At 40.8% G+C, this 19,565-nt stretch overlaps 1 protein-coding gene across 2 annotated transcripts in view; it reads left to right on the forward strand.

The window, feature by feature from the left end:
• Nucleotides 1-19,565, forward strand: part of grik4 (glutamate receptor, ionotropic, kainate 4) — a 237,777-nt gene that overhangs the window by 149,319 nt on the left and 68,893 nt on the right. For both annotated transcript variants that reach the window (XM_065960396.1, XM_065960395.1), the window contains exons 6-7: nucleotides 13,642-13,807; nucleotides 18,697-18,875. In XM_065960396.1, the coding sequence (XP_065816468.1) occupies nucleotides 13,642-13,807; nucleotides 18,697-18,875 (345 nt within the window). The remainder of the gene's footprint in view (nucleotides 1-13,641; nucleotides 13,808-18,696; nucleotides 18,876-19,565) is intronic.

The raw sequence follows: 19,565 nt of genomic DNA on the forward strand, positions 1-19,565 counted from the left end.
GGTAGGAGAGTTGTTATTCGCTTTTGACACCATGATTTGTTCTCATTGTAAAAAAAGAAAATCCTGCCTGAAATACTTAATAATTAAATGGTTTGTTCTGGTCACAGTTCCCCTTTTAATCAAACCTGCATTAATATGTGGTTATAGATGAACACTTTGAACTGCTGAAGTGATACACAGCACTGCGTTCATATAAATGAAATGAATAAATATATGGCTTATAGAAACACTCTCTCAGTTTAGAGAGGTTGATTATTTAATTTGGAACTTATTTCATAAGTTATATATCTGTGATGAATGTAGCTTTCTTTTCGCAATGATTGTTATTAAAGTTTTATGCTTTGGAGTTTTAGAGCTGCTTTATTTTGCTCAAGGAGATGTTGAACCTTGTACAGTTTAAGAAGAACTTCAAAACCGCCTGCATGTTTTTTTTTGTTTTTTTTTAAAGCTGCTTAGCCATTTTCTATTTTATAAAACAACTGAGGACTTCTTGATACAGATTTAATAATGACCTCTATTTTTCTGTGGCTCTTACAAACACCTCTGCCCTTTTCTTCTTTGATATACCCTCTTCTCTTGCTCCAATGGACCATTGGTCTTTTTTTCCCTTTTTCCTTTCACCTTGCTGTAGTTTAAACCAATTTTCACCCCTCAGACCTTTGTCCTCTCTCTAATATCTGCCACTACCCTTACACAAGCCTTAGCTCTAATCCCACAAAAGGTCCTTCTTCTCACCTCTTTCTTTCTCTGTCTCCCCATTGTTATCTAGTTCCCTTTCTCAGTCCTTTCCTCAACCTGTTTTTCAGCTTTAGCCTCAGCCTAAGGCATCTGAGACTCCAGCAAAGATAACCACCAGGTCAAGATCATCCATTTTTTAAGGAAACTTAAAACACGAGGGGAAACAATATTGTGAGGTTTTCTCCCTCTCTTTGTACCTCTCCCTAATCACCCTCCATCAGTCTCAAGCTGGATCTCTATGTAGTGGTATTAGTTTTGCTGTGTCAGTCTAGTTCTGCAGCTTATGGTTCAGCTCTCTGCTGTAATGGGGCTCAAACATTTTTTTTTTTTTGTAAAAATCTAACGCTCTCCAGCAACAAGCAACGTTGTTTTGGCAGCATGCGATACATTATTGGTCACAATCAGTAATCAGGTCTGATTAAGCAGAGCTGATCTGCATGTTTTATCTCAGCACAGTACGAGCAGCTGGAGGAGAAGCCACATTGCTATGATGTATATAGAATGAATTTGAAAACTTAAGCTGAACCAGCTTACTTATTCAGAGCAGTAAGGTGCCTGCTGAGTATCATTGGGATGTCTGTACTTCCTAGACACTTAGCTTAGTTTTTTCCAGATTCTCCAACCAAAAATCGCTCACAAAAAAAAACGCATGTTATTCAAATGAGCCTTCTGTCGCTACCTTTAATAAGATCTGCTTGAACCTTCAGCTCAACACAGTTCCTGTTTATTCACTCAAGTTATAATAATAATAATACATTTTCAGGCGGTCCACGAGACACTGGGTGTCATCATTAGCAATTATAAGGATCTATAGAAAGTGTCCTCTTTTGTTGTAAAGGTTGCAAAGAAGTGGAATACAAGAAGTCCTCCTTCAACAACAACAACAAAAAATTCTGTTTCAATTGTGTTTCTATTTAAGTAAATCTTTGTATGTCCAACTACCTGTGTCTTTGTGTTAAAAAGTAATCCAATGAATTCAATCTTACATTCAGGAGGGTAAAAATACTAGAAGGTTTACAGCATGTGCTTAGCCAAAACACTCAAAATGGAGGTGCATCATCCCTCTCATTTTTTTTCATTTTGACTTTCTTTAATCTGAACTTTTTGCATCAAACTGTCATTTCATGAAATTAAATAACAGGCCAGTAGATAGGTTAAGACTATTCCCTTCAGTCTCTTTTAAAATCTCAATGTAATATTAAATAATGTTTTAAAACTTCGAAGTAGGTATCGTTAACCTCACTGTATCTCTATTCTGAGGTGGTTTGTATAATGCGTCCTATTACTGGAATTCAACTTAATTTTGATAAGAAGTATGTGTGTTCTTAAACAGAATTTCCCTTTATTTTATTGAATTAAAATTGTATTTTATAGCAAGAGACAAACTTTGAAAATGTTGTCACCTCTGTTTAACATTGGTTATTGATTGATTTGGCAGAAGTCTGAACAACACATAACTTGATTCTAGGGACTCATTTGTTGAAAGACATACTCGATTGTTTTACTATATAATTGACAAGAACATGCAGTTTTTGCACATATGTCAAATGTATTGCAAAAAGAAAAAGGGGGAAACTACCTACAAGTGCTTTGTTCTTACTGTTTGCTTGTGGCTATCTCGGCTATGTTAAGCAAAGTGTCAGGGATTACTTTTCAAAACAATAATAATGACAACAGATGTGTTTTTATTCCAGTGATGAATCATAGAAAATGATAATAAAACAAATAATTCATGTACCTAAGGTTTGTGCTTCTTGATGATGAGTCATGCACACAGGTGTGTCTTCTGTCTCTGCATCATCATAATTAGAGGAGCACAGCTGCTGTCTGCGCTCCTGTTGACCCATTTATCACAACGCTATTGATCTGTTTTTATCAAGGAGCAGAAACACCATGTCCATTACATCTTAGTCTAGTCCATTATCATAAGGATTCAGTCTCTTGATTTAATCCCTAAGATGAAAGAGAGACAACAGGGTCTCTCAGTTGAGCAGTGAGCAAAATTGATTTCCATTTAGCTGATTGTGGTCATTAAGGTTATGATCCTTCTTACACTTGCTTTTGTTTTGTCTTAGTCAGCAGCTTGAAGAGGCTTGCGTTGTGTCGTGTGTTGAAGAATACAATAGTCAGCTGATGTTGCTCAGCTTTCTGCCAGCTGCAGAGTGAATTAATGCGCTACCATTTTCAATCTGCAAACAAAAACTCATTAAGAACATCCAGGTCTTTTGTCTCTCCGTCAACATTTTTTTTGTTCCACTCAAAGGCCAGATTCTCTAAGATTTGTTAGACCAAGTGTTTGCCAGTTCTGTTTCATAAAGTTGAGCTATATATGCTTTGTTATTGTGTCTACTCGAACACTTGGCTTGATTCCCAGGACTGAAATAAGCAAACTTTTGGCTGAAGAAAAACACTCTGCCTTCCTTCTTTCTTGTTCTCTGAAATAATAGTAATTACAAAAGAATATAACATTATTTAATCAAATAGGGGGTTTGAGACAGTTCCCCAAATCAAATTAGCAATTTCTTATTTCATTATCAGTACTTAAAATGATACCTACAAAGCAGGTAGAAAAATGTTTAGTAGAATTTAATAGCATTTCCTTCTGCTATTTCAGACGTTTGCTGAAAAATAGAGCTGTGAATTGGGAAGCAGGCCTCTCTGGAGGACAGGGCATTTTTTCTCTCTGAACTGGCAGATCAATGAGATAGAGATCTCGTGGTCAATGTTCCGCTCGCCTAAAAGGCACCCAGGGATCCACAGCACACTTCATCTTTATCTCTGGTCTACTTCTGCTCTGACTGCAGGGACCTGATGCAGGATCATTACGACCACAAATTGAGATCTGACTGCATGTGCTGAGACGGGCTTGAGCTGGCTACTGGGGATGGAGATTGTGGGTAGTGCAGCTTTGACATGTGGCATCTCTTACAGTGTCGCGTTGCATCGCCTTCTCACCTCCAAGATTTTCATCTGCTGTTTCTGAATGCCAACAGCTGGTGTCCAAATCCCAAATAAACCTTTTGGTTCGAAACGGGATCAGGTAGACATAATAGACTACCACCTGCCCTCCTCTGTCTCCTGCCACCCTGTAACACCATCCCTGCCAACTCATCACTGGCATTCCAGCAATTGGCATCACACTTGCTGACTGATGGACAATGTCTCCAGCAGCATCTGTTCTCTAATGCTCAGTGGCCAACATAATTCTCTGGCTTTTCAAAAGGCTACTTCCAGCCAGGCGGTGGGCTCTGTGTTCTGCTGTTGGGTGGCTTTCTACAACTGATAACCATCAAAGTGATTAAACTACGTTCTGTGTATCCCACAGAATGATGCTGTACATGGGAGGTGGAGTTTATTAATTATTAGTTGTGCTTGATTCTCTATCTTACTTTATTTTGTGTAAAGAACAACTTATTCTCATACTCACACACACCGGCATATGCAAAAGACCCTCAAATGAGATTACTTGCGTTTTCTAAATTTCCATTTAATGTTATTACAGATGTTCCGTGTATTAGGAGGCTTATTGATGATGACGCTTGTCACAACAATCATCCTAAACACAGCATTAATATAACAGATTTTCAGGTCCTGTAAATGTCCATGAATTTCCATGATTCATAGCACTTAATAGCAGTTAATGGCTTACTGGAATCGGAAGCAAGCGGCTGCAGAACAATGTTGAATCAAAGGCATCTGAAGGCGTGTGAAGCTTCAGGTTTGACATAAGGTACTCAGACCACCTCATTGCAGGCACTTTTGACGTCACAGCAGACACCTAGCAGAATTGCCTGGGTACTTGTCAATCTCAATTGGTGCGTTTCCATTAGGGACGTGGGAAAGGGGGCCTCTCTCTTTCTCTCCCCTCTCCTCTCATCTCTCTCTCTCTCTCTCTCATCCCTCTCTCTCTCTCTCTCTCTCTCTCTCTCTGCTGCTCTTCATGCGATTTGCTCTCCTTTGGTTTTGCCGCAACTTGATAACAAGCCTCCCCATACAAGGCTCACCTACTGTGATAATGGAGTCGCTAATGAAACCTTGTAAAACAGGAGTTTTATTGTGTTGCACGAAGCCCCAGAATGATCAGTCAAGTGAAAATATAAAACTTTTTCATTGACAAATACATGCGCACAAATCTGTGGACAAGTCTGTGGAGACGGTTTCCTGAACTGTGCACCCTGATTTGCAAACGGTGGCCATGGGTTTGCGTGCCCTCAGTGAGGCCCGGACGTTTCCAATTTAAGTGCAATGATGCTCACAAAAAAACTTTACCTCGGCTTAAGCGGACCTCTTATTCTGCTCACTAAGGCTGAATGACTGCTTTCCATTTGGCTGCAGTGCAAGTTTTTTCAAGGACAGATCTGTTTTTCTGTGTTGTATGATTTGTATTCTAACTGATCGCTAGGTCAACAATATGTGGTGATGTAAATGAGTCACTTCAAACACTGACGAACAGTGCTAATGTTACCTTTGCTCGTGTCTTGATTCTCTATTAAACAGAGTTCTGTTCTGCTGTCCCTCCTGAGTCGCGGCCAACAGATGTAGTCGCTCATTATGTCTCTGCTCTCCATATGGCACTGCTGCACATCCACCTCCTCTTCACCTCCCCTCACTCAGACCACCTCATTGCAGGCACTTTTGACGTCACAGCAGACACCTAGCAGAATTGCCTGGGTACTTGTCAGCTGAACAACCACGGCAACCAGAGCTTGTTGGACTGGATGGAAGGAAAAAAAAGCTTTCTCCTTCAATTCAGACTGCATCGCTGCATTTTATTGAAGGACCAATGGCTGGTCTGATTTGCAAACAACATTTCTTAAATGTAACCTTGAATTTTCTGTTTAAAAGGGGTTATCAGAGGTCATTTTTCATTTTTCCTCTAACAAGCTGCTCACAGCACATTTCGACTTGGCCGTGCAGTTGTGCTGGTTAGGGTTTTTCTTAGCTTATCTGAGTAGATTAAACTACACTTGGGTTGAGGTAATTTTGCTGCCGAACAGTTGTCCAGTTCCCTCACTATGTGTGAGTGTGTGTGTGTCTGTCTGTCTGTCTGTATGTGTTTCTTGTGCAAAGCCTGTGTCTTGTGACAGCATCCTCATTAAACGCCTGCCAAAAGTGCCAGCCATTCTGTCACACTGCAGGAAACACACACACATACATACAAGTATATGTGGACAGGAGCACACATCCAAGCCAGAGTGAGCAGACTCAGTCTCGGTTTTAAACATACACTCTGAAACAACAAGTGTCTTCAGTATTTTTAGACCTGTGTACATTTAAACCCTGTCCTCTTATAGTAAATGGAAAACAGACTGGAGCTTGTGGAGCGCCTTACCTCCTTACCAATCAAAGTGCTTTTTACACCGCAGGTCACACCTACACATTCACAACACATTTACACACTGATGGCAGAGGCTGTGATGTAAAGTGTCCATCAGTATTAACTAATCCATTCATTCACATTCACGTGGCACCCCAGCAGCATGTGGGAGCAATGTGGGGTTCAGTATCTTGCCTAAGGACACTTCGACATGTGACTGCAGGAGCTGGGGTTAAAGTCTACACAGACTGTAGTACTAAGCCACTGCATACACTAAAACATTGAAACAATTGATATCTTCCAATGAGGTTTTTTATAACAATTCTTCTACCAAATAACTGTCTTTAAACATTAAGCAAAGGTAAATTTGCCTGAGATAATGACAGTAAAAAATATTAGAGAATAATAACATTGAAATAAATCAATCGTTGCCATGCCTGGCAGGCCCATCACTCATTTAACTTTTATTTGATGCCAGTGATATACGTCAGTTATGATCAAAGAAAAATTGAAAACTAATACGTGGCTTTAGTGATTACATAATGATCAAAGTTTCTTTTTATGTCTTCTTGCTCCAATTGCTAATAAGTGCAACATCTTTTAAATAATATATGAGGACCACAACACTCTGCTTTAACTTGAAATGCATTGGTAGCCCACAGAGACCAAACAATAACAAAGCCAAATGCTGATGTTGTTATTAAATTCTCTTAAAACGCTGTGTCTTTAGAAATGAACCAGTAAAGGGGAAAGAACCAGACAAACTGCCTCTGACAACTGAATCAAATTTTACACTGCAGGGTTTAAAGATCCCATATTATACCCAGTCTTACCTTTCATCTGGTCAGTCTGAGAAACCTTTAGAGTAGCTTTGCATGATTTTGCAGCTCAATAAACACCTTATTTATCTCAATGGTGTCAGTAAAACCCATCATTTCAGCCTCTGACTGAAAAGGTTTAAGCTCTGCTCTGTCTCACTTTTTTCTACCATTTCTGAATTCCCCTGTCATCTGCTGGTTTCTTTTCCACTCCAGTCCCCATCATACCTACTTCTATTTAAAGTGAGGATATTTGATTATTAAAAGCAGAGCGGTAAACTTTGGCTTCATTGTGTGCCTGTGATTTCTTTAGGTGTAATTAGTTTCTCTCCCACACCTACAGTGTGACATATTGAGACCGAGTCTCTATTTGCTTTTAAATGTGACAGCAACGAACAAGGTCTCTGCACTTTGGTTGTCAAAGCACCACAATGCAAAATATCTCAAGTTTGTCAAAATATATCAGCATATTTATTAAAAGCCACATTCACCTGACAAGATACACTTTTCATATATCTTGAAATAAGATGTTTATCTGGATTTGTCAGCTGAATTAGACTTATAATATAAAGTGTAAAGAGATGCTTTTGACTAGAAACTAGTATTGAATACACTTGCTAAGTTTTGAGTATTTTTTTAAGGTTTATTTTGGGGCTTTTATGCCTTCATTCAGAGAAAGGACAGTGGGTAGAGTCAAAAAATGAGGGAGACAGAGAGAGAGGGGAATGCCATGCGGGAAAGGAGCCACAGGTCAGATTCAAACCCGGGCTAGAGCCTCTGACTTTTTTAAGCGCAGCATAGCCCTGAGCAGCTTCTGTTGTGAGGATTTGCGAGTTCACAAGATCACAGGACAGCCATGAGATCATGCGTGAATAAAGCGAACAACAGTTGCCTGAGCTTTTGTATACTTCAGTCTCTGAAATGAACCTGCTATTGTTGTGGGCTTCAATAAGAGACAATTATTTAATTATTTAAAACAAAACCTGTGCACTGCAAAGATGAGAGATACTTTAAAAGTGTACATATATACCAGAAAGAAGTTTTTGTCCAGATTATCACACAGGAGACTCTGAGCGCACTACAGTGCATAATGCACTCCTTTCTGTCTTTCTTTGACGGATGATGAAATTAGTCTTTTTGATTTTTGGGGTCTTGATCACTTTTGCAACACTGTTGAAAAAAGTCACTGCACACCTGAATGTGTGACGGTGCCTTGAGGAGGCTGAAACTGAAGGACGATGAGAAAAGCTCCCACTCACCGTCTAGCTTCATGCTGACATGTTTATTGAATCACACAACGTTTCAGTCTTACCAACCTTAATCAGGTATGGCTTTTATAACACAAAATGCATAGGGGCCTCTCATTGAGACCGGCCTTTATTTATTGAGATGTGCAACAACACCAGGCTAGTAAAAGGGACACGCCCAAATGATCAACTTTGTATTTGCGTTTTTTGCTTGATGAAATATTCCCTCTTTTCAGTTCTGTATTTGCTCAACATCTCCTGAGAACCACATGTCTATGTTCTCTTTCGTCTACCAGCTATTCAGAGATATTGTCTGTCATGCTTTGTAGGTAATGAACAATGTGTTTGACAGTGCCTGTTTCAATGAAATAGATTCCTAGTGTGGTTGCTATAGAGACTAATGTAATGCTGCGATGAGGTAAAACACACCAACTGGAGAGTTTGGTTATAATTCTTCCCCTGGCCCATTTCATCTTTCATATAGTCATGTTCCCCATTGGTTGAATATTTGTTTAAAGCTTCAACAATTACAACAAAGTCGAATAAATGAGTCCCATTGTCTAAAACAGCCTTTCCCAAGCTTAAAACTGCTGCGGCCCACTTTGATATACAAAATTACTCAGGGGCCTGTTATAAAATAAAAGTTATGACTACAGCTATCACTTTCATTTAGGGTAAATTATTGGACATGACAAAATGATATTATGGCAAGATAGACACCAATGTTTACTGAACATTATGTCCATGAATAGTCATTACAGGCCTTCTTAATCACTTAAAGGGTTCACTCATGGTAAAACATCATGATTGTGATATTTCTTTTGTTTTTATACTTGGCGGAGGGCTTTTCGTGGCCCACCTGCAGTACCCACACGGCCCACCAGGGGGCCGCGGCCCACACTTTGGGAAGCACTGGTCTAAAACATTAAATCAACAAGAAATGAAATGTGATAATTTGTGCCAGTTTAGGACTAGGACTGTTGTCATAGTAATAATTTACTGCAGAGCAATACTGATGTGGATGTCAGGGTCTTTGAAGCTGTGCCCTGCATAGACACATGCAGCGAAACTTTTTATTTTTATTTCTGAGATTAATCAACGAGAAGAGAGACTGTTGCTAGCTGTTGGTTGAAGATAAGAATTCTGGCAAGGGACTCTGATGAGGCTGATAACTTGCAGTTAGTAATGTTAGGATTCATTATCTTTGCTTGGATTACCCCTGAGTTTTAGATTGAAATTCTCAGTCCACAGGAAGATAACAGTGACTACCTGATTTAAACAACTGATTCATTTTTTATGCTTTTACCAGGGGAAATTGTGTTGAAGCATGATGTCATGTAAATGCTGAATGAAAAAAAAACCGTATGCATTCTATTAGTGTTCCTACATTTCAATGCTTTGGCCCTGATTACAGATTACATTTAAATTAAGTATAAGGTGATGCAATGGGCTGTTCCCCTGTTTTAGGGGGCAAATGGATACTTTTTCCATGTGAATCAATTCATAAGGTGGATATGAATTTTTACTCATCTGGGCTATCTAGAAGTTTTTGAAAGTGAAATGATCCATTAAAAGATGCAGCAGTGTCAACCCTTTCCATCACTGTGACTACAGGGAGACACTGTGGAGGCTTATCCACGGTGCACCTTAAGAGACGAAAATACCATGCGATCAATCGTGATTTAAAATAAATAAAGCATTCATTTCTGACCTTAATTAATCGGGATTAACTAGGTAATGTTGACAGCCCTAAAAAGAACCCATGGGGACAGGGGCGAGTGATAACAACAGGATAGAAATGTACAGAAGAAGTGACAAATCATAAACAGGCAACAGGGAAGATGAAGGACACAGCTGAAGAGATGCAAATTTCTCAAGTGTGGTGTAAGACTATGACAGGTTTCAAGATGACTTGAGACAAAAGAATGGCCTTCCAGCGGGGTCTGTCAGTTGTGGCTGTACCTCCATCCATCCAGACACGCTGGGACTCCATTACACCCTGATGGGCAGGGATGAAAAACCAATCGAGGCGATGTGAGGACGAGGGGGAAAGCAATGTTCGGGCAACAGGAACCACACAGACAGGCAATCTGCTGTGATGAAGAGGCTCCCTTCCCTGTTCCTCCTCTCGGACCCAGCATGTCCTCCTGTATCCCCTTCAAGCCCCAATGCTCTCTACTGCATTGTTGGGTTGGCTGACCGACCTGACATCTGCCCCACTTCTCGGCACTCCCTTCTCCCGCTGCTTTTTCTTCAGGAGGTACTGTTAGCTCTGGTCACTTAAATCCCTTCACAAAATCAAACGAAAAAGATCAGGATTTTTTCAGAAAGAAATAGGTGGTATGTGTGTTGGCATTGGGTGGATGTAATGCTGTTAATGTCTAGATGTTCACCAGATCTGCAGCTTTGTTGCTGAGCTCAGTGAACATTGAAGGCTGAAAGGTTAGTTTCAGTGTACACAGCCTCCACTCTGACAGCTGAGATGAGCCTGTAGTAGACATACCTGTTAGTACAGTGGTGGTGGTATGATGAATTCATTGCAGCTGCAGAATACAGATATTCACAAAGCTACAGAAAATCAATGCAGAGGAGGGATTGTGTATTCATTGATTCTGACTGTAGGCTTGGCTGGCTTTCTTTTACTTTACTCGTCGTGTCTGATCTTTGCTCTGTCTGCTGGCACCCACCTTATTAGATATGGTTCTGCACTTTAATGTGTTTGTTTCCCATTTTGATTAAAGAATTTCAAGTGTGTTATTAGTTAGCCCTGAAGGAAAAGACATGTGAATTAATAGGCTATATGTCTGCCTATGAGGTCAAGATACTTGCCTACTGCGAGGGTGTTTGAAGATATTGTAATTCATTTCAGCTGGTTTTGAAGAAGGAAAAAAAAAAATCCTATTTGGAACAATGAAGCAGAATAATGTTTCTCCACATCCACATACACAATATTATATTGCCATAAAAAGAGAATTACTCACCCTGGGTCTGGATATTCATAGGATATCTGCCTGTGTTGAGCACGCAACTTGTCAAATGAAGTGAGCAAAGCAATCAGCTACTCTACATTGAATCAAGCTTCACTACACTGTAACTATCCCTAAGAGAAAGCGCCCCAGAGTCTCTGCTGCACTCACCCCAGAGTCTCTGCTGCACTCACCCCAGAGTCTCTGCTGCACAGCGCCCCAGAGTCTCTGCTGCACAGAACCCCAGAGTCTCTGCTTCACAGCGCCCCAGAGTCTCTGCTGCACAGAACCCCAGAGTCTCTGCTGCACAGCGCCCCAGTCTCAACCCTCCAGTGCCACAGAGACTAAGCTGCCCTGAGCTTGAGAGACTCAGCTACCCATAGCCAAAGAACTGTTATCAGTCCTGTCTGGTCACTAGTGTGCAGCTTGGCAGACTCTTGCCTCTGTGTTCAACTCCATTCAGCCTAAACTCTTTGATTCGAAGTCAGTTGCTACTGCTGACACCCAAAATCTCTGTTTCCTTTTAATACTGAGGTCAAGCAAGCTCCCTGCAAGCAATTCGGGTTGGTAAAACCGCTGCAATCTTCCCCTTTTTTCCTGCGTAGCTTCAGCACAAATCCGCTGTTCCTGCGGCGCTTTACTCTAAGCCGCTTGTTCTTGTAGAGCCTTAGCATAAGGCTCATCCTTATGGAGCTTCAGCACATTTCCACTGTTTCTGTTGAGTAACTGGAAAAAGTCTCCCATTCTTGCAGAGCTACTGCACAATTCTCTGTTCCTCTAGAGTTGTCGCACAAGGTTCCCCCGACCCCGCAAGTGTCTTAGCTTTTGACCGTCTGTCCAGTGACCACGTCTCTAACCTCCTGCAGGGTCCTACCCTGGTCCAACATTTCTTCGTCTATAGCTCTACCCTGGTTCACCATGTTACATCCTGCCTTTGTCTTCTGCCAAATCCCCAGTTGCAACGTTCCAGTCTAGGAGTTGCAACCCCTGCCCAATCCTTCAAACAGGCTCTGTCTGTCAGGTTGACCTCCTTTTCGTCAAAGACTCGTGCTGTATGGTAATCCTTATCCTCCTGAAAGGCTCTGCCCGTATCCTGGTCAACCAGATAAACTTCACTCTGGTTGACTTGTCTTCCATCCGCCAGAAAAGTTCCACACATCTGCCAGTCTTCCTGAAGTCACTAGGTTTGCTTCCGTCTTGCCTCAAGGCCATGCGCCCGAAGGCCCCTGCTCCACTTCTGCTCTACCTTCAGGCCGTTTGCCTGTAGTTTCTTGCTTCCACATCTGTCATGTTTTTCTTGTTTTTTTTATGTATTTCATTTACATTTGGTTGTTCAGTTGTGATTTCCTGTTTTATCTTGTCGTACAAACTTCGCTCTTGTGCTGCTTATCCTGGTCTTGATTCCATCATTTGTCATTGTGTGCCCGACTTTTATTTTTACCTGATTACTCTGTAAAATAAGTCCCTGTTTTCAATCCCTTCTGTGGCTGTTTGATTTGATTTTCCTTGTATCTTCTCATGTGTTATTGTACTGGTTATGTTGGACTTCAAGTTGGAACTTGAAATTTCAACCTCCATTCCCTCATTTTTCTCCTTTGTTGATCAGCTTTATAGATGAACCTTTTGTTTGACATGTAATTGTCTGGACTCCTGGTCGTCTAGCTCTGTGTTAAACCCTCACCTCACAGCTGCTTGTAGCATTGTAACCGCCCAACACCAACTTGGGTCCAGCTGAGCACTTGCTGTTGTCTGCCGACTGAAGAGTTTAGGTTGTCAACTGCAAATGCACGTTGACACTCTCACCTCATTGTCACCTTGAGTGCAAAGGCAATTTGCCCAAATTAGGAATTTACAGTTTTTGGACAATATGTTTCAATCTAGCTTTGTGGAATAAACACAAGTTTTTTTTTCTACCAGGTAAGTAAACATAACTAATAATAATAATGATAACCCCCCCCCCCCCAAAAAAAAAAACAAAAAACAAAAACAACAACGATATCATACCAAAAAATATCAACCCATTTGTCTGTATGGTCAGTGTTATGTTCTTGTCAGTGTGTTATATAAAGCCTAACCTGAAACACACTGTTGAGCTGCTGCATATTGAGCTGGAGAAGCAAATGTTTTGTACCAGTGGGTGAGGGGGCGTATACCTGGAGATTTCTCTAACAAGGGCTTGTTTGTGTGGGTGGAACAAAAATACGTTTTTAGATCCTTATAGTTACTAAACATGAGCTTCAGTGCCTCAGTCACTGAAAAATATGTGTTCCAAATATGCACCACACACCCATGGGTTACTTGTATAGTATACTATATCATAGCTGATTTAACCTGTTTCAACAGAGCTGTTTTTCTTCTGTCTGTCTGATGACATGGAACTATTTTTATTCTGCAGTTCAAACTGACATGATCTGTTGTTTTTATCCTTTTAAGGTTGTCCTGTCTGCAGACGTCTGCTTCTTTTTTTAAAAAGTTGAACATGAATGCAAAATGTCAAAAACAATTGTGAATGATTCCAAAGCAACAGATAGTCTAACATCAGCATCTCTCCGCAGGTGCCCTACGTCAAGGTGGCTCCAGAGGACATTCTAAAGGTTCAGTTCCCCCGATTCACCACGCTTGACCTGCGTCCAACCAACACGGACATCAGCCTTGCTGTGGCCGGCCTTCTCACCTTTTTTAACGGCACCACCGCCTGCCTCATCTGTGCACAGGCTGACTGTGAGTGCACGACAAAACACGCTATGATAAACACCAGGGAAGGATGCTCACACGCTGCCCTACATCTGCCAACAAAGTGCAAACATTTTTGTTTAGTGTCTGGTATTCTTTAACACGTGTTCGTACACATAAGCTTCTCACACACCAACTGTGTTCAGACAACAGATGCAGTGCTTATCAACATCTCACCTTGTGACACACTCCCATCTGAAGGAGCTGCTGCACTCCCCTGCAAAAAAAAAAAATCCCTCACAGTAGCATGTCAGATGTCTGCCGCCCCAAAATAAATCAACAATACTGCAATTTTTTTTGTCATTTTTCCAAAGGCAACATTTTTCGTACATAAAATAATGACACAGCATGTTGCAGTTTGTCGTGTAAAAAAATGTCTGCAACCTTTTGTATCATGTATCATGTCAGCAGGACTCCGGGTACACGATAAAAACACAGACTCCCTTTGTTGAAAAACATCTTTAAGATTAATAAAAGGGATAAGGATGAGGTTTGCAGCAACACCCACCAGAGATCTGACCGCCAACTTGTCAAAGGCATCGTTAAATTCTAATGTTACTGAACTGAGTGACCTAAAAAAACCTTGAAAATCTCTTCTTTTTTTTGTAAATATAGAGGGAGATTAAATCGTGGCCTCTTCCCACCCTCGTATAATCCAGCAACCAGTAATTACAACTTCCCAGACAAAGGCACCGTGACCCTTAGTGTCACCTGCTGACCTTTTTCCTAAGCAGCAGAAGTCTTTGAAGAAAGGAATTAGTCTTGAGACATCAAATGTTTGTCAGACAGGCCAGAGATGGCAAAGAGCCACTGTGAAGCCAACCCCAACAATAATTCTCATTTCTTCTACCTTTAAACTTTAGTGTCTCTTTTCTCTTTACAGCTTTTAACATGAGGTTTTTCTACAATTACTCGATTACTCAATTACTTTTGTGTTTTAACAAACTCTTCGCTTGTGTTCACGCACCCAGATATTTTTGCGAAACTGCATAAAGAATAGTTAATCTTACAAGAGAGTCAAGAATACATCATTTTTCCTCTGAGCGTTCCTGTCCCTGTTGGTTATTCGCCCAATTCAAGGTTTAGATCATTTTCATTGAATTTATTTTTCACAGATAGTGGATTAATACAGCTCTGGAGAGAACAGTGATAACAGGTCAATCTTTTTGGGACCCAATGTTTTTAATATTTGTGAGTTTTGAGAACAAAAATTAAACATGAATTTCCTTCTACTCTTCGGTTATGTTTGGGTGGGATTGTTGGTGGTGTATTTTTTGTCTGTGTCAGTAGGCTAAGAGAGGACTAGAAAATAAATGAAATCATATGAAAAGAAAAAAAATGAGCAAAGATGAGACGTGGATAGAGGAGAGGAGAGGAGAGGAGAGGATGCTCTTGAGCATATGTGAATGAGGGGAAATTGAGTGATTGGGGTGAGAGTAGAATGGAAACCACAGATAAATTACACGTTTTCTACAAGAGGGAAAGCGTCCAGGAAATGACGCAGCTGTATTGATTACATTCTCTCATGTGGCTCTTTTTCATTCAATAGAAAATGCAGAAAACAGCAGCGTGCCTGGATTTGTGTGTGTTTGTTTTCCTGTGTGTGTGTGTGTGTGTGTGTGTGTGTGTGTAAAGGTGTGTGTTCAGCAATAGCATCAGCTGAAACCCATTCAACCTTGGCCTCAGCTCTCTCAGCACCACCTCTCCTCCGTCAGCTCGACCAGTCAGTCGGTCAGTTTGCAGCATGCTGTCCGTGGCTCATCCACATGTGCCAACCTCATTAATCACTCAAGCCTGTGACAGCCTAATAGAGCGTGGCCAATTCATGAATATTTTCCAGCCATGGCTGAGGAGGCAGGAGTGGAGGAGGAGCCGTGCCCTGAGGCATGGGGCACATCGGGACGCACATTCATCTAGTTAACCTTCAGTATTGGTGACAGAGTTTGTGGTACGTTACTGTCACCGAGAGTATCATACACGTGGTCGGATTTATTAACCTGCCGGGTGGCCCCACACGTTGTGCAGATGTGTGCTTTTTGTTAATGTAAAAAGACAGAAAAGTATCCGAAGACTCCTTCTCCTGCATGCTCACATTTACACTGCAAACCACAAACATTTAAATGCATGTTGTCTGTGAAGCCCTGATAGTGTGCGACAGCAGTGCACTTTCATCAGAAAGGGGATTGGTGCATCTGTAAGCTCTGAAATCTTACTGGAGCTTCAGAGCAGATAGAGGATTTCTAAGTTAAACAAAACAGCAGGCTTCAAAGGCTTACAGCGCATCTTTTCAACTTTTGATAAGCACAGCTGGGGAGCACAGTTTGCCATATACGATCACTGCATTGTCCCACTGCAGACCCTTCAAGAACAATACCCCTGCCACTTCTTTTAACAGGTTTTCTCTCTAATCTGCTCATACAGATTTACTGGGGTTTATAATTACACTTTGTGTTGATGAATGTCTGCGAAATAATTTTTAAATTACAATTCTCCATTCCTCGCAGGTTTTTCAGCAACGTCCTGCTGTCTCTAAGTGTTCCGCACGCTGTGTGGGATTGTCATTTCTAACCTGTAATCAGCATTGAAAAGGTGAAAGAGACGCCTCACTGACTTGTGAAAAGGAGTCTTTAAAGGGTGTGAGAATGGCTGGGATAAGGTAATAGAAGGGGAGGGTATGTATGTCTCTGATGATGCTAATTATGCTGTAACTGATAATGATAATAATGTGGAGGGAAGCGATGTGAACATTAGAGTTGACGATAGGGTTGTTTTTAGCTGCAACATTTTGTGGTTTTAAAAGCATCAAACTATTCTGCTGGCTTTTGTGACATTTTTTTTCTGCTCAGTATCAACAAATGTTGACTGCTAGAGCGTGAGTGTGCGGAGATTGTGTGCACAGATGTTAGAAGTGTAGTATTTGTCAGAGTGAATTCAGAAGACCATACTTGTTATAACCTAATTTTGGGACTTTGGCACCCAGGACTTCACTTTCCAACCTGTGTTGAGGTAACTAGCAAAACATAAGAAATGATTAGCCATTTGGTCTAGAGGGGTTTGTCATGTTTGTCATTTTGATCGTTTGATCCCTTTCTTTCTCCTCTCATATTTTATTTCACTGTTATTCAGATACCTGCCAAACAAGTTTCCCATGCAAATCCATTTACTGCATAGAGGCCAACGAACAACAAATGAAATTTACCTGAGCTTAAATCTAACTTGGTCCCTTTTTTGGCAATATAGCACTTCCACTTCTCCTACAGGCCTAAACTGAGATACATGTCCTACATGCAATTCATTGTGAGTCATTCTGCACTACAGTACAAGTTGTTTCCTGCTTCCTGTTTGCTTTTTAATGAATGCATATGTATGCTGTAAAGATCAGCACAACCACCACCTGACAGGTGAAGGGGAAGTGCTGGGACAGGTTGCTTTTTGTGTGTTTTCTCTGGACGGGGACAGACACAAGTCTAACCAAAAAAAGAGTACATATTTCATTCAGATGTAAGTTTTTTTTTTTTCCCATTTGACTGAATCTGGTTCACCAGAGCAAACAGTGAGGGAACATTATGGCTGCTAAAAACCCTGGTGTAAAATTTTGACTCCACCCCTATGACTCGCGTGCTTGAACACTAAAGTGAATATGAGCTTTTCTTCTGTGATAACTCTATTTATGTGTGTGAATGTGTGTATGCTCTTCCGTGAGCCACATCTGGTACAGCAGTGTGATGTCAGGAATTTGATGATGAGAACTCGTATGTGATGCCCGTTGAGAAGCTGCAGAGTGTGGACGTAGAAAAGAGTGGTTTTCAGTCGAAGCTATTTCAAGCTCATCACATTTTTCTGCGTAATTCTACAGATGAAGCTGATCCGACAGGTTCTGAGACTCAGGCAGACGAGCAAGCCGCAGCCAGGAGTGATGTCTCATGAGTGCACATATGTAGGAAGCTATGTAGAGGAAGGCAAACACACACACAATGATATACTGGCATACGGACAGGCTGAAGGACAGGCAGACAGAGACATAATTGCAGAAGCCATTAGACATGATGCTGGGGACGGGGATGCTGCTATATCTTGTGTTAATGGGCCGTGGAAAAGCTAAAGAAGCCAGCTTGACAACTTCAAATTGCTCCCCCTAAAATTGGTCTCTGTGTGATAGATCAACTGATCTGCTGTCGCCATGGCAAAAAAAAAATCACATAAAAACTCTGCTCAGGCAAAAGTCTCGAGTGCTGTTTAATGATTAATTTTAAAATGAAAGGAAGCAGGTGAAGACTCAGCTAAAGCGCGTCCTTGTCCAATAAGTCACATCCTTTCCATATGGCTCTCCTTGCCAATGTCAAAAAATGTTATGAGTGTAATGAGATCTGCCAAATTGCCAAGGGGACACTAACATAACTGTCACAACAACATGCCTTGGTGTCCTGCCCTGAAAATCTTTCAGGTTGTTAGCTTTTAACTCCTATATGTATAAGTAACCCAGTAGCCCAGCAAGAATCATTTGCTGAAATGTCCCTTTGGGTTTGATGGCAAGTTCACTGAAGGTATTGTGTTGACTTTTTCTTGATGATGAAGTGTTTTGACTTCATTGTTATCACACCTGCAATTCAAAGGAAAACAATAGGCACATCTGTTAGCACATATATGCATATTAAATCCATAATTTAATCACATGCATGCATCCTGAATGTGAATGACTTTATTAAACTCAAAGAGAAGTCAATGAAAGTAATGGCGACGTATTTTTTTTTCTAACTATTCTAAACTATTTATGTAAAACTTCACAACCTTTGAAGAGTCCTGCCTTCGATATAAGAAACCCTCTGGTTTGTGTGTTTGTGTGTGTGTGTGTTTGTGTGTGTGTGGCTTATCTGCAGGCTTATTGAACCTGGAGCAGCTCCTCAGGCAGTTCCTCATCTCAAAGGAGACTCTGTCTGTGCGCATGCTCGATGACAGTCAGGACCCAACCCCGCTCCTGAAGGAGATACGAGACGACAAGACTGCCACCATTATAGTTGATGCCAATGCCACCATGTCACATATCATTCTGGAACGGGTGAGTATGATTTAAGTGATACCTGGTCATGTATGCACTGAGAGCTTTATTCATGGTCTGCTATCATAGCTTTTCCAATTTCCTCTTTTTTTTTTAAATGTTCATGTCTCCCAAATACGAGAAGTAAGTGAAAATGCCAGTGGCATAAAGTGTTCAAGGCTTAAAGTAGATGTAAGGGTTAGGAAATATATACTTTTTTAACTGAAGAAGAAGTTGCTCCGGTTTTTAGTTTTAACCTGAAGAGAGATAGAAGTCGGATTTCCATTATGACTCAACGAATACTGTGCAGCACATATAAAAGGAAAAATCTTTTTCACAGAAATGTTATACTTGCCCTCTTGAATCCAGAAACAGATTACATGTATTCAAGCACTTTTGGCAGTCAGGGTTGCAGAGCCTGAGGTCATAAACATAGTCCCAAAATAAAAGGCAAATGACTTGAGGCAATGTTGTTTAACAAACCTGTTATATCAAATGGAATGGGCGAGAGCATTAAATCAAGTTGTATCCCAATGATTCAGCTTCCATGAATGAGAATCCTGCACAGTTAAGTGGATTAGTGTAATTAAAAAAAAAACAGATTTATAAAATGAAGAAGCCCCTTTGTCTTCTTTCATATCATGAATGTCATGGATTATAACAAACTGCTGTTTCAGTCAGGGAAGCAGATTAAGAGGACAGATTCTTTCA

The sequence above is a fragment of the Labrus bergylta genome, chromosome 11, assembly GCF_963930695.1.
Source record: "Labrus bergylta chromosome 11, fLabBer1.1, whole genome shotgun sequence".
In the NCBI taxonomy this organism is placed as follows: Eukaryota; Metazoa; Chordata; class Actinopteri; order Labriformes; family Labridae; genus Labrus; species Labrus bergylta.